This window comes from Hibiscus syriacus, unplaced genomic scaffold (assembly GCF_006381635.1).
Source record: "Hibiscus syriacus cultivar Baekdansim isolate YM2019G1 unplaced genomic scaffold, ASM638163v2 tig00112443_pilon, whole genome shotgun sequence".
NCBI lineage: Eukaryota > Viridiplantae > Streptophyta > Magnoliopsida > Malvales > Malvaceae > Hibiscus > Hibiscus syriacus.
In genome coordinates, this window is record NW_024063332.1 from 390165 (window position 1) to 404586 (window position 14422).

General features: G+C 34.6%; 1 protein-coding gene across 1 annotated transcript; it reads left to right on the forward strand.

Annotated features, from left to right (window-relative positions):
- Window positions 1–4267: 4267 nt before the first annotated feature.
- On the forward strand, window positions 4268–6882 carry LOC120179631 (receptor-like serine/threonine-protein kinase ALE2). Its single transcript, XM_039185185.1, has 5 exons — window positions 4268–4343; window positions 4514–4885; window positions 4977–5642; window positions 5728–5971; window positions 6054–6882. The coding sequence occupies exons 1-5, from the start codon at window positions 4268–4270 to the stop codon at window positions 6604–6606; spliced, it is 1911 nt and encodes a 636-aa protein (XP_039041116.1). The 3' UTR covers window positions 6607–6882.
- Window positions 6883–14422: the final 7540 nt, after the last annotated feature.

Here is a 14422-nt window from a genome sequence, read left to right on the forward strand (position 1 = left end):
CTTTTATCTTAGTAATTTTTTCTTTAAACAACAAATAATATAACTAATAAACAAAAATTAAAAATATTTTTACATTAATAAAAAATATAAAAAATATTAAAATAAAATTTAGTTATATATTATTAATAATTATATATAAAACATATTAATATTTTTATTTAATCATATTAAAAATATGAATATTTTTCACATTAAAAAATATAAATATTTTTCATTAACAAAAAGTATTTTTATTTTAATATGTTTTATATTCATATTTTTGGTAATGTAAAAAATATTCTTAATTTTTATTTATTAATTATATTGTTTGTTGTCTAAAGACAAATTTACTAAAATACAATATATATTACTTGTTGTATAGATAAACTAAATGGATGCCATGGGCTAATAGTTTGGTGCTTTCTTCTTTTCCCAAGGGGTCATTGGTTCAAATCTCACTTGCCCACCTAATGTGTTGACTTAATTTCTATTAAATTAAAAATAAATTTAGTCATCTAATCGAATGATGACATGTGTTATTATTTTAATTTATTAAAATGAGAACCAAATTGAAAGAATATATAAGTAACATGGGCCAATTGTGTAATTATACTAAAAATATTTTAACTATCATATCACCTGTTCCGTTAACCGTTATTTTTTTATCATAGTTGAATGGTCACATGTATAGTTTATCCATCTTTTTATAGAAGTAGTTAATTTTAATAAAAATAAAAAATATTTAAATTATAATAAATGTTTACAATCATAATTTATTAAAATGAGTTGAAAGAATATATAAGTAACATGGGCCAATTGTGTAATTATACTAAAAATATTTTAACTATCATGTCACCTGTTCCGTTAACCGTTATTTTTTTATCATAGTTGAATGGTCACATGTATAGTTTATCCATTTTTTTTATACAGAAGTAGTTAATTTTAATAAAAATAAAAATATTAAAATTATAATAAATGTTTACAATCATAATAGTAAATTAAATGTATAATAAAAATATTTTTTAAACACATGAAAATTAGTCACTTAAGATTGCAAGGATCATACAATGAAAATGTTAAAAATCATAATCAAAAAACTCGAATAAAAGGTAGACATGAACACATCTAATCATATAAGCAAGTGAACCATAAAAGGGGATGAATCTATTGCAATGTCATCGAAAAATCGTAAATCAGAATTGAGCGTCATGAAAAATATTATATACGGACGCAAATCACGTACTCAAATCTAATTTGAGGGACCAAAAAGTCACGACGATATCAAATCTAACTCTAAAAAAGAATAAACGAAAATAACGATCGAAAACGTGTCATAAAGGCAAAAAAAGTCATACCATAAAAATAAAATTAGGGTAAAGTATAGTAATGGTCACTAAACTTTTCTAAAGCTTTCATTTAGGTCCCCTAACTTTTAAAACTTGCAATATAATCCCTCAAAATTTAGTCCGTTTGCAATATTGTCCCTCAACATTTAGTCCGTTTGCAATATGGTCCCTGACGTAACTGTTGGGGGACCATATTGCAAACGGACTAAATATTGGGGGACAGTATTGCAAGTTTTAAAAGCTGGGGGACCTAAATGAAAGCTTTAGAAAAGTTCAGTGACCATTACTATACTTTACCCAAAATTTTATGAGATCATATCCTTCTCCTCTACATGTCACGTATTTCCATCGAAAGCAGATAAGAACCGAGTTAGAATCTAATACTGTTACCAAAACAACATGACAGCACATAACAAGACAAAATTGAAGATATATTGGCATATTCTTTAGCAACTTTATTCATCATGTGTCTGTGATAATCTATCCTATGTATGAACCTATAAGATGCCAAACATGCATGGGGCAATCTTTATTCCTATAATCCACAAAAAAATGTAAATTATATCACCATCCAGGAAAAGAAAAAGGTACCATCCATATATACATTATATCTGTAACAAGATTATGTAGGGAATTTGTTGCATTAATTAGGTGTTTGGCAGTGATTAATTTGCCATTTGGAATAATACATTGTATTATCTACAATAGAATGCACTACAGCTAATGCTCTTTCTATATAAAGACATGAGATTTTGCTCAACAAAACCTTCTTTTCTTCTAACCTTCATCGTCCACTCAAAGAGTTTACACATTCTTCCTTCTCTGGATTCAACTCAAATGGAAGCAACTCAAAAGAAGGGATTCTTCAGAGGCAGGTTAACCAAGTCTTTCTCTCGATTTACCAAGCCAAGGCCCATCAGCGGAAGCAGCAGCAAGGTGGTTCCCTGCTCGACGAAATCGACACCGAGCTATTCGTTGATTCCGAGGGTGTCGACCTATTCTTATGGTAGCTCGAAGCAGCCGACTAGCACTTCCCATGAACAGAAGAATATTGCGAATGTTGCATCATTAATGCAAAAGGTGTCGTATGCGTCTGCAATTGAATATTGGCGTCACGGCAACGAAAACATGGATGTGAAGGCCTCGAGCTATATTTCAAACGTCCGACAACGTTTCCAGCTTGATAGAGTTTGATTCCACGTTACATGTCATATATATGTATCTGATAAACCATAATTTTGGTAATTATGGTCGGGCATAAATAGCTAATTATTATTATTAGGGTAAAGTATAGTAATGGTCACTGAACTTTTCTAAAACTTTCATTTAAGTCCCCAACTTTTAAAACTTGCAATACAGTCCCCCAATATTTAGTCCGTTTGCAATATGGTCCCCCAACAGTTACGTCGGGGACCATATTGCAAACCGACTAAATGTTGAGGGACCATGTTGCAAACGAACTAAATGTTGGGGGATTATATTGTAAGTTTTAAAAGTTGGGGGACCTAAATGAAAGCTTTAGAAAAGTTCAGTGACCATTACTATACTTTACCCATAAAATTATTAAAAATAAAAAATAAAAAAATAAAGATACGCTATAATAAAGTAAAAGAAGAATAATGATTATCAATGGTTGACAATCAACAGTTGTGTACCTTAATTTATCCTTATAATGTAGTCATATTTTTCTTGTATCGTTTGAGTGAATATTAAAATTTTAAAATTAAAAAAAATATAGGGACTAAATCTATAATTTACACATAGTATAAAAACCAATGACATATTGATCATAATAATGATATGAGTTTATTGCATCATATATCCCCAATATATGACCCTCATTTTAAATTAATCCTTAAACTTTAAACATTTCAATTTCATCTCTAAATTATGACTAACATTCTAATTAGTCCTCAAACTTCTAACATTCCATTTTCATCCCCAAACTATGATCTTCATTTTAAATTAGGCCTCAAACTTTTTACATTTCAATTTGATCCTAAATTATACGTATATACTAATCACATCTCTTATTAATAAAATCGTTAGACCAAGTTATATTATTATATATTTTAAAAAATAAAATTTAGGTTAAACTATGATTAAAATGGATTGCATATTTGGATGAATTTGGGGATAAATTGGAAGATGCAAAAGTTTAGGGACCAATTTTGAATGATATTGATAGTTTGGGGATGAAATTGGAATGTTCAAAAGTTTAAGGATTAATTTAGAATGAGAGCCATAGTTTTAGGATGAAATTAGAATGTTTAAAAGTTTAAGGACTAATTTATATTAAGGGTCATAGTTTGAGAACATGTGTGTAATTAACTCTAATGATATAGTGAAGCTTGTGCTTAAATAAATCCAGAATAAAAATTTTTTGAAATTATAAAATGATACATAAATGTGAGTCAAGAACTATTAACAGGAAAAAGAAAATCAAATTCTAGAATTGTAGTTATATTTATATAAATGTATGGATACAATAATTTTAATTGAATAAAATTATACCACAAATTATTCGAGTCGAATTAAACGAAATTCGGGTCCTGTACTCTCACAGAAATTCATATATAAACAATCAAAATTGCTGGGATGAAAAAGAATACAAGCATGCAATGCACGTTTAGTAATTCAAAGTTTGATATCACATTCACAATAAATTCGATCAACAAATGGTATATACCCCAACAACAATTCAACAATGATCTCTCTCAATCCCACCAACCCTCCCTCTCAAGAGTGTCATACATACATACATTAACCTCCTTTGAGTTCATTGTTCTGCCTTTTTTTAGTATTTTCTTTTGCTTTTGATCAGCTAAAATTTTCATCTTTTTTTCCTTTGTATCTTCTCCTGTTCTGGATAATAATAGTTTTAGCAATGACTAAAAGCTGCTTTTTCATTAGAATTTCCAGTTTCTTTCGGAGTTAAGAAAATGGGGTTTCAATTCATTCTCCTGCTGGTGAACATTTGGTTACTTACCAGTGCAATGAAAATTGATGGATCATCAGGTAATTTTGTTTTTGATCCAAGCGTTTGTTTTGACAATCTCAATTTAGGTGTTCATGAAACTTGAACTTGAAAGATGCATTCCAAGGATCTGGTAATTTTTCCAGTGTCTCTTGTAGATTTCATGGACCAATATGAGAAAGGAAAGATTCACATTTGATACTGCTTGCAGATTGTACGTACATGACATGCAGCGAGCCCCTGACGTATACGCCGCTCGGATCGCCTTGTGGCTGCGTCTGGCCGATTCAAGTTAAGCTCCGGCTCGGTGTCGCGATATACACTATCTTTCCTTTGGTTTCGGAATTGGCTCAGGAAATTGCTGCTAGTGTAGGACTAAACCAGCGCCAAGTTCGGATCACCGGAGCAAATGCAGCTAGTCAGGAGCTCGATAAAAGCACAGTCCTCATCGAGTTGGTACCTTGGGAAGTAAGATTCAACAATGCAACCGCATTCGCAATCTATAAGAAATTTTGGAACAGACGGGTCTTTGTCGAGGCTTCTCGTTTCGGTCCCTATGAAGTTGTGTATGTTCGCTATCCAGGTAATATACAGTATGATGTTCAATCTGATAATTGATCGGTCTAGATAACTTTATTGTATGATAGTATGATTTTCGATCTTCGTAATAGTAGGTCTTCCACCTTCTCCGCCTGCAGTGAGTTCGAGTGTTTCGAGTATAGGCGACGGGCCATACTCCGGCAGTAACAACCACGGGCAAGCAGCGAAACCATTGGGCGTTTATGCGTCTGAGAAGACGAGAGTAGGCGTTACACGAGGCATGATTGCTGCGATCATTGTATCATCTTTTTCAGCATTTGTTGTATGCTCCTCCGGTATCATTTGGCTTATTGTTTCGAAATATGGAGCTTGTGTGGAAGGACCGGAACATATGCCACAAGCTATAACATTTTCTCCTGCAAAACCACCAGGTACTTCAGTCGGTGCTGCATCGATGGCAGTTAGTGTTAGTGGGATGACATATACAGGACTGGCAAAGAACTTCACTTTAAGTGATATAGAAAGAGCCACCAATCGGTTCGACGATGCACGGGTGATCGGTGAAGGAGGTTGTGGCATTGTCTACAGAGGTATGTTAGATAATGGAGTTGCAGTGGCTGTCAAAGTACCGAAGAGGGTGGATCAGCATGGTGAACAAGAGTTCTTGGCCGAAGTCGAGATGCTTAGCCGCCTGCATCATCGGAATCTGGTTAAAATGGTCGGTATTTGCACCGAGGGAAACATACGTTGTCTAGTCTACGAACTTGTACCAAATGGAAGCCTTGAGTTCCATTTACATGGTGAACATACATCTTCAGCATAACTGCAAACTACCTTACATTGCAGCTTAGTGATTTGTTTTGTTCTCTGTCCGAATTCTCTCAGGAGTCGACAACGAAACCGGTTCACTCGACTGGGGTGCTCGAATGAAGATTGCCATCGGTGCAGCTCGAGGCTTAGCGTATTTACACGAAGACTCCAGTCCCAGGGTCATACACAGAGACTTCAAGTCCAGCAACATCTTGCTCGAACATGATTTCACTCCTAAAGTTTCGGATTTCGGATTGGCTAGAACAGAATTGGATGAAGGGAACAAATATGTTCCTACACATGTAATGGGAACATTCGGGTATGAACAACAGGGCACTAAAACACTGTCATTTCGATCTTTTCCGACAAAGTTTATTTGAAATTTATCTCATTTTTTTCAGTTACTTGGCTCCCGAGTATGCAATGACCGGTCACCTTCGTGTCAAAAGCGACGTTTACAGTTACGGTGTGGTCCTACTCGAGCTCTTAACAGGGAGGAAACCTGTGGACTTATTGCAGCCACCAGGCCAAGAAAATCTCGCTGCATGGGCTCGCCCGCTCCTTACGGCCAAGGAAGGTTTAGAAACAGTCATTGATCCATCCATAAAATCCGATATCTCATTCGATAGCATTTCCAAGGTAGCTACAATAGCGTCCATGTGCGTGCAGCCCGAAGCATCTAATCGTCCTTTTATGGGCGAAATTGTTCAAGCATTAAGGCTAATATGCAATGAATTTGATGAGACTAGTGGACATTCAAGTGAGCTTGCACAAACCTCAGAGTCATTTCAGATATCGGTGTCTGCATCGAATCACTTAAGTATTGGACAAGTCATCGAGGAACCGGAACCGGGATCCTTTACAAGGCATTTCTGGCAGAAAATAAGAAGATTATCAAGAGGCAGCCAAAGTGAGCATGGATTTTCAGTTAAAATTTGGCCAGGGTCTCATTAAACTAGAAGGGAAAACCAGTAAGAAACAAAGCATGGAGCCTTAATCTTTTATTATATGGCACTAAAAACATCAAAACAAGCGCATAGCTAAGCCTAAGATCCCAAACTGTTTCCATTTTCTTCAGTTCATCATATATAAATAAACAGCACAATTCAAAAGGCAAAGCTAAAGCCAATTCTCTACATATGAATATCACATTCATTTCCTAGTGCTACTGATACCACAAAACGAACGCCGGTGACCAGTGGTCAGTCTCTTACACGTCAGCAGCCTTTCCGAGCCGTCGTCTTAAAATCTTGATCCCCATGTACCTGCAAAAATCCGAAAGAAAATAAGTGTAGCCTTTCCCTACCACTTATGTACATAGTTAAATGCTTTGTAGTACCGATTAAATGTGCCTTTAAAGCTTACCTGCCCATCATCAAGACAGTTCCCTGAGGGTTAGTCCCAGGGGATTCACTAAATGTGGACCCGTCGACGATTCAGAGTCTTCTGGTTCCGAGAACTTTGTGGCCATGGTTCACCACTTTTCCTACATGAAACCCTCCATGGTAATGCCAAATTGTGATGACAGTGTCTTTGCAGAACTGTTGTAGGGACTTTCTGTCATTAATATGCTTTGGTATGACTTATGAGGTTAACGTTAGCCATGACACTCGTGTTGAGAAGCTTCTCCATGGTCGGTTTGTCGCATTTCGTGATGTTTGTGAACTTGTTGTCGTAACCGGTTTTCGTCCGGGCACGAATTTTTTTCTTGACAGGAAAAATAAAATGAATAAATAAATGATTTTGATTTAAAAAATATTTTGGGAGTAGCCATTGACCTTTTTGGGTTAGGTAGGTCAAATACTAAAAAACAATCTTTTAAAATAGTTTTTAAGAAAACATAATTTAAAAGATAAACTGATCTTGCGTATAACCAAAAATTCATTCTTTTTAATAATAAAAAGGGTTCGTGGTCGGTTACGTTTAGGGAAGGATTAGCACTCTATTGCGCCCAAAAATTGGTACTTATTAATTATAAGTTGTCTCTATTATTGGAAATTTAAGAATTCAACAATATATTTAATTTATAATCCTATTATTTCAAATTTATTAGTAATTTTTAAGAAAATATATTAATTTTTATATTTTTATAAATAAGATATTTATTTATTTTTAAAACATCAGAATAGAACATCTAGTTGCATTAAGACTGTCATTTTCTTAATATTAAAAAATAAATAAATATTAAAACATGATTAAAATAATTTATATTAAATTATATATATATATATATATATATATATGGGAAAGTATTTACTATAGACAAATAAAATAAAATGAAAAATCAAATTAAAGGCATATCATTTAAAATAAAATGTAAACTTTCTAATATATAAATTCATAGAAAAATAAAAGAAAATCCAACATATTTAAGCATGTACATATGTATATTAACATACGTATAACATATATTTAATATTCCTATATATATAACACTATTTATATTATATAGATTGCACAATATTTATAAAAGTGTTATAAACACTTATATAATACGTATATATATATATTTATAATAACACATACATGTATATGCAAAACGTGATAAAGAAGGACTAAAAGGGTGATTACCCCAAAATTAATCATCTAAATGAAAATATGCAACTAAACTAGAGGGGCTTGAGGGGATATAACCCAAACTTTAATATATTCCTAAAACAATACCCTCTTCCCCGTGTTCACACTATCTTTCCAGCCCTTTCTTCTTCTCTCTTTTCTCATCCTCATTTTGGCATAACTTAAACAGAAAGAGCTCACCAATGCTGGCCACCGATTTGGTGGTCGTTACGCTTTGACCGGCTATATTCTTTCCATTCAACGGAAACCAAACGACAACCCAACCCCTATCTCTCTTTTAAATCAAAAAAAATAAAATAAAAAAAGAATCCCAAACTATACTACTATCTTTCGGCCACTCAACCCCAAATTATACCATCCATTGATCCGAGGCTCCGGCGAGGTAACCATTAAAGGTAAACTCTCACTACTCTTCATTTTTCTTATTTTTTTTATTATTTCGAATCCCCTGTTCGTCTTTTTTTAATACTGCTACTCTAGTTTGAAAAATAAAATAATAATAATAATAATAATAATAATAATAATAATAATAATAACAGATTCAAAGAGGAAACCTTAGAAATGTAATTTCTGCTGTTGTATTGCTGCTTTGAAGAATTAGAGAAAAAAATCCTGTTACAATTTTTTTTGTTCTATTTTGGATCGGGGTCCTCTCAAAAGATTACAATACTCTTGGGTTTTATAGATTAACCCTTATTACATAAAAATCTGATTTTTTTGTGATGATTTGATCTAGAACCTTGCATTGCTGGCGGGAGAGGAAACTAGCTGGGTGGTTGTTGTTGGCGTAATGTCATTGACAAAAGGGCAACCACGAGTTACTATCGGTGTGGAGGGACAACTGGTGAGGTGATGGAAACTAATGGAACACTGTTGTTGTGGAGGGACAGCTGGTGTTTCTTTGAAAGCTGCTGGAACCGTCAGGTGGAGCTGCAACGTGGAAGGGCTGCTATCAAGGTGAAAATGGTGATTACAGCTGCCCCTCTTTGCTCGTTGTTGTGGAACAAGAATGGAGAAAAGACATAAAGCACCATTTTTAGCTTGAATTGTTCAAACTTCTGAGCTATAAGTTCTTCTCATTATGATTTTTTCGCTCACTTCAGACGAGTTCTTCTTATTATGAACTTTTCCACTAGAATGATGATCTATCTTTTTCTGTGATAAAATCTAACAAGAGGTTGAACAAGTTCTTCTTATTATGAACTTCTTTTTCTTCTTCAGGTGAGTTCTTCTCATTATGAATTCCTTCTGGAAATGATGATCCTCAAAAGAGGTGTTGATTCAACTTCATATGTGATGAATTAAGGCAAGGTTGAATAAGTTATTATCATTATGAACTTCTTCTTCCTTTTCAGACGAGTTCTTCTCATTATGAACTTCGTCTGAAAATGTTGATCCTCAAGTGAGGTTCTTCTTTCATTCAACTCCATAGGTGATGAATCAAGCTAAAGTCGAACAAGTTCTTCTCATTATGAACTTCTTCTTCCTCTTCAGATAAGTTCTTCTCATTATGAACTTTATCTGGAAATGTTGATGCTGATCTATATCCTTCTATGATAGAGTTAAGCAAAAGGTTGAACAAGTTCTTCTTATTATGAACTTCTTTTTCTTCTTCAGATAAGTTCTTCTCATTATGAACTTTATCTGGAAAAGTTAATCCATCGAGTGATGAATTTGAGCAAAAGGTTAAACAAATTCTTCTCATTATGAATTTCTTCTTCCTTCTTCAGATGAGTTCTTCTCATTATGAACTCTACCTGGCAATGCTGATCCATCAAATGATGAATTCAAACAAAAGGTTGAACAAATTCTTCTCATTATGAACTTCTTGTTCCTTCTTCAGATGAGTTCTTCTTATTATGAACTTTCTCTGGAAAAGTTGATCCATCAAGTGATGGATTTGAGCAAAAGGTTGAACAAGCTCTTCTCATTATGAACTTCTTCTTCCTTCTTCAGATGAGTTCTTCTCATTATGAACTTTCTCTGGAAATGTTGATCCATTGTGATGGATTTGAATCTTTGCTAAAATCTTTGAAATTCATGTCAACATTTAACATGGATAAAATGAATGGAAATGCACCTATTTTTGCAAATGCCTAAATATGATGCATGAATATTAAGTTCATTTTTATTTGATTTCAAAGTGGTGAACTCGGTCTTTCTTCACTTGGTCAAAATGTCATTTCAAACTGTATTTCTGATTTGGAAGAGCAATCTTTGTGTCTTCTTTGCTTCATTTAAGTCTCAGAAGAAATGTTTCATTTATTGAACTCTTGTCGTAATCAAAATTATAACCTTGATGCCCCATTTTGTCTTGGATAAAACCAACTTTCTCTGCTTGGACTTGTGCAGAAATTCAATAAAGCTTTCATCTTTGAAAAGAAAATCTATCATCTTTGAAGAGTATAGATGTAGATATGTCAAACTCTGCAGAGATTAATTAGGAGAGTAGAGTCTGTTCTGATTTGACTCTTGAAACACATCACAAGGAGGATTTATCCTAATTCCTTTCATGTCTTCACATCTAATCAGATCTCGAATAAGGCAACTTGGACCATATCATGTTGAGATGTTTAACAACATCCTGTCGTTTAACATTAGTTGGCTCTACTAGTTTCTTGTTGTTAAAATTTCTGTTTCCCTTCAATGGAAAGAAATATTCATCATGTCTCACTTCTGACCTTGAGGTTGAAGAAGACAAACCTCATCTTGGATCCATAAATGGAAATACCATATGATTGCAACATTGGTTCAGTACCAGAATAACCGGTTCGTAAAACATTTGACAACACATTCATCATCTCATGTGGTTTCTGCTAAGATGTTTGTAAAGTATTTGACAAACATTCATCATTTCTTGTGACTTCTGCACAGATTTCTGGTCAGTGAAGCTCTTTGCACAGTGTTCAAAGCTTTTGTATGATGTCACAAGACCTCTTGAAAACAAAACTCAATGGGAATACAAATGGAATGCTGGCATGACCAAAAAATTGGTCCAATTCACAAGATATGCTAGTGTCGAATTGAATAAGAGATACCAACTGATCTTGATATCATCTTGGGCAAGGGAAAGTGTAATACCGATCATGTTTTCTTCCATAATGAGTGTTGTAAGAAATGAAAACACATCAGCTATAGGAGCCATGTATAGAACGATATCCATGAAATTCTTTTCGCTGGGGATGAAACGCCCATGATAAAACCAAAATATATGAAAACTCCGTTCACCCTGGCTGGCAATGATAACACCAATAACAATGGGAGTAAGGGTAATGTAATCTGAGCCTCTTTATTCAATGTCATCAAGCAAACAACAACTGATGTGAAAAACAGCTTCGTAACCTCAATATTATGGTTGAAACTAACTGCCAGGAATCTCAAAGAAATATTTTCAATCATCACCGACACACAAAATACAAAATTCAAAGTCGAGATTTTGAGGAATTGAACCCTGGATCGACTGGTTTGCCTGAGGACCATCTTTATTCATGCAACCATGATGTAGATTAACAAAGAACACGCTTTCATGTGACACATGGTTAAGAAGATTGGGTATTTGAAACCATACTTGCTGAGTAAATATTTGTTCAACAACAAGACCCTGATGTAACTGCCTGATGAACGAAGTAATTACGTATAGATAGCTCGACTGTCACTGTTTTACCCTTTTCATTCTTCATATCTTTCTGTCTGATTGGAAATATTTGCTCAAAATCAATGATCTTTAACACATGACGATGTGGGCCTTTAGTGTTCCCCAACATTGGCTAATACAAACGTTCAAAATGTGTCAACATTCCAATTGATTGAAATGGGCTTGAAGTAAGCCCCAACATTTGTTGACGTAAACATTCAAAATACGTCAATGTTCCTGATTATGATTGAAATAGGTTTTCAGCATACCCCAACATTTTCTTCTTGTTGATGTGAGCTTTCAAAATGCCCAAATATTCAGAGTGACGTGGACCCTCAGAATGCCCCACATGAATTATTTCTGTCTGAAATGGGCTTTCGATATGCCCCAACATTTGCTAATACAAATGTTCAAAATACATCAATATTCCTGATTCTATTTGAAAGGGGCTTTCAGCATGCCCCAGTATTTGCTTCTTGTTAATCTGAGACTTCAAAATGCCCCATATGGATCTGTCTGAAGTAACCTTCAAAATGTCCCAACATTCTATTTCTGGTTGAAATGAGCCTCCAAGAATACCCAAAATGCCCCATTATTCTATTTCTGTTTGAAATGGGTTTTCAAGATGTCCCGCATGAATCTGTCTGAATTGGACCTTTAGAATGCCCCCAACCTTCTAAACTGTAAGGCTTACTTCCAATGTTTGTTTGATTTCAATATCGTGATCCCCACGAGGTTCAATTTTGACAATGTACTGTTGTGGGTACTTGTAGCTTTATTCGTGCCTCAAATATATTTATCTTGAATACTCTCATTCTGGTGTCACTAAACAGTAGTTGTCAAGTAGCTAGAGGAAATCTCTTCATGTTGTCACAAACTTAAGAAGTGCTCAATCATTCTGACGGAAATGACTGAGATATGTGCCTCTTCTGAATGAGGTGCCCACTTCTTGGATCTGGAATGATCTAGTTGGACAGAGCGGTATAAATCGTTTGGTAACTCATTCCAGGCTGACACAGTGAACCTTTTTTCAGTGAAGGCTATTTCTAGAATATACTTTTCCATGCAACATGTTGATTCTGATAACTACTCATCTGATTATGAAGCGATCTTTCAGGATGATTTCACAGATATTGATAGTTCTTCTGATACTGAGGAAATCCTGAATTCTGATTCTGATGAGGAGAATAAACTGTTATACTTGACGAAAATGGGGTACTCAGAGGCTGAGGCTTCAATAGCCATGGAGATATGTGATCCAAATTCATCAATTGCAGAGTTGACAGATTTTATATGTGTTGCTCAAATGGCTAAGGCTGCTAACACACTTCTTTTAGGAGAAGATAAGAAGCCATTATGCAATGATCCTAATTACAAGAAAAGGAAAAACTCGGGTTATGATTTTTTTAAAAAGGAAGAAGCAGAGGAAGCTTGAAAAGAAGCTTCTTAATGAAGACTATCATCAAATTCATCTTTTAAATCCAATGATTGGTTATAGGGTTCATACCGAACCAGATCATATAACTCAAAGAACACTTCCAGAAGATGCTATTGGGTCTCCTTATTTCTACTATGAGTAAATTCATCTTTCAAATCCAATGATTGGTTTTGGGGTTCATACCAAACCAGATCAGATAACTCAAAGAACACTTCCAGAAGATGCTATTGGGTCTCCTTATTTCTACTATGAGAACGTGGAACTTGTTCCAGTTGGTGCTTGGACTGAAATGTCATGGTACTTATACGATGTAAATCCAGAATTTGTAGATTTGAAGTATTTTTGTGTTGCTGCACGGAAAATGAGCTATATTCATAATCTGCCAATTGAGAACAGATTTTCTTTTATTCTGCTTCCTCCTTGCGCCATACATGATGCTTTTTCATTGGCACAAAATGGTGGCCTTTCTGGGCTCCCAGAACAAAGTTGAACTGTTTACAAATATATACAGGAAGTGCCAAATTGACAAAAAGGATCCGTAAGGCTCTTGAAGCTTATGATGAGTCACCTTCGAGTGTCCAGAAGTATGTTCTTGATGATTGCCGAAAATGGAATCTGGTATGGGTTGGAAGGAATAAAGTTGTTCCTCTTGAACCTGATGAGGTAGAAATGCTTCTAGGTTTCCCTAAAAACCATACACGATGAGGAGAATCTGCTAAAGACATGTTCCCAGGTGGTATCAATGTTCTGTCTTTTTTCTCTGACATCAGTGATGTAGATGTTGCCTTTTACTGTCTTGGCATATCCTTGAAATGTTCAAGAACTGAATGTGATCGTTTGGAGCAATTGATGAGTAGATTTAACGGACTCGACCTTGTTGTCGGTGACATCCAGTGTAACAACCTTACTGGAAGAAATAAACATCATATGGATGAACTAGAAGATTTTTGTTGGTGCATTTTATTGGAATGACTGCTACAGTGACTGTCTCTTTTGTTGTTTCAAGATATTCACTGCTATATCTCACTTTTCCCGAACCATGGAAGGGTTTAGTTGATGGTAAAACTGGTTATCTTTACTTTTGGAATCCTGTAACTAATGTTACTCAATATGAAAGGCAT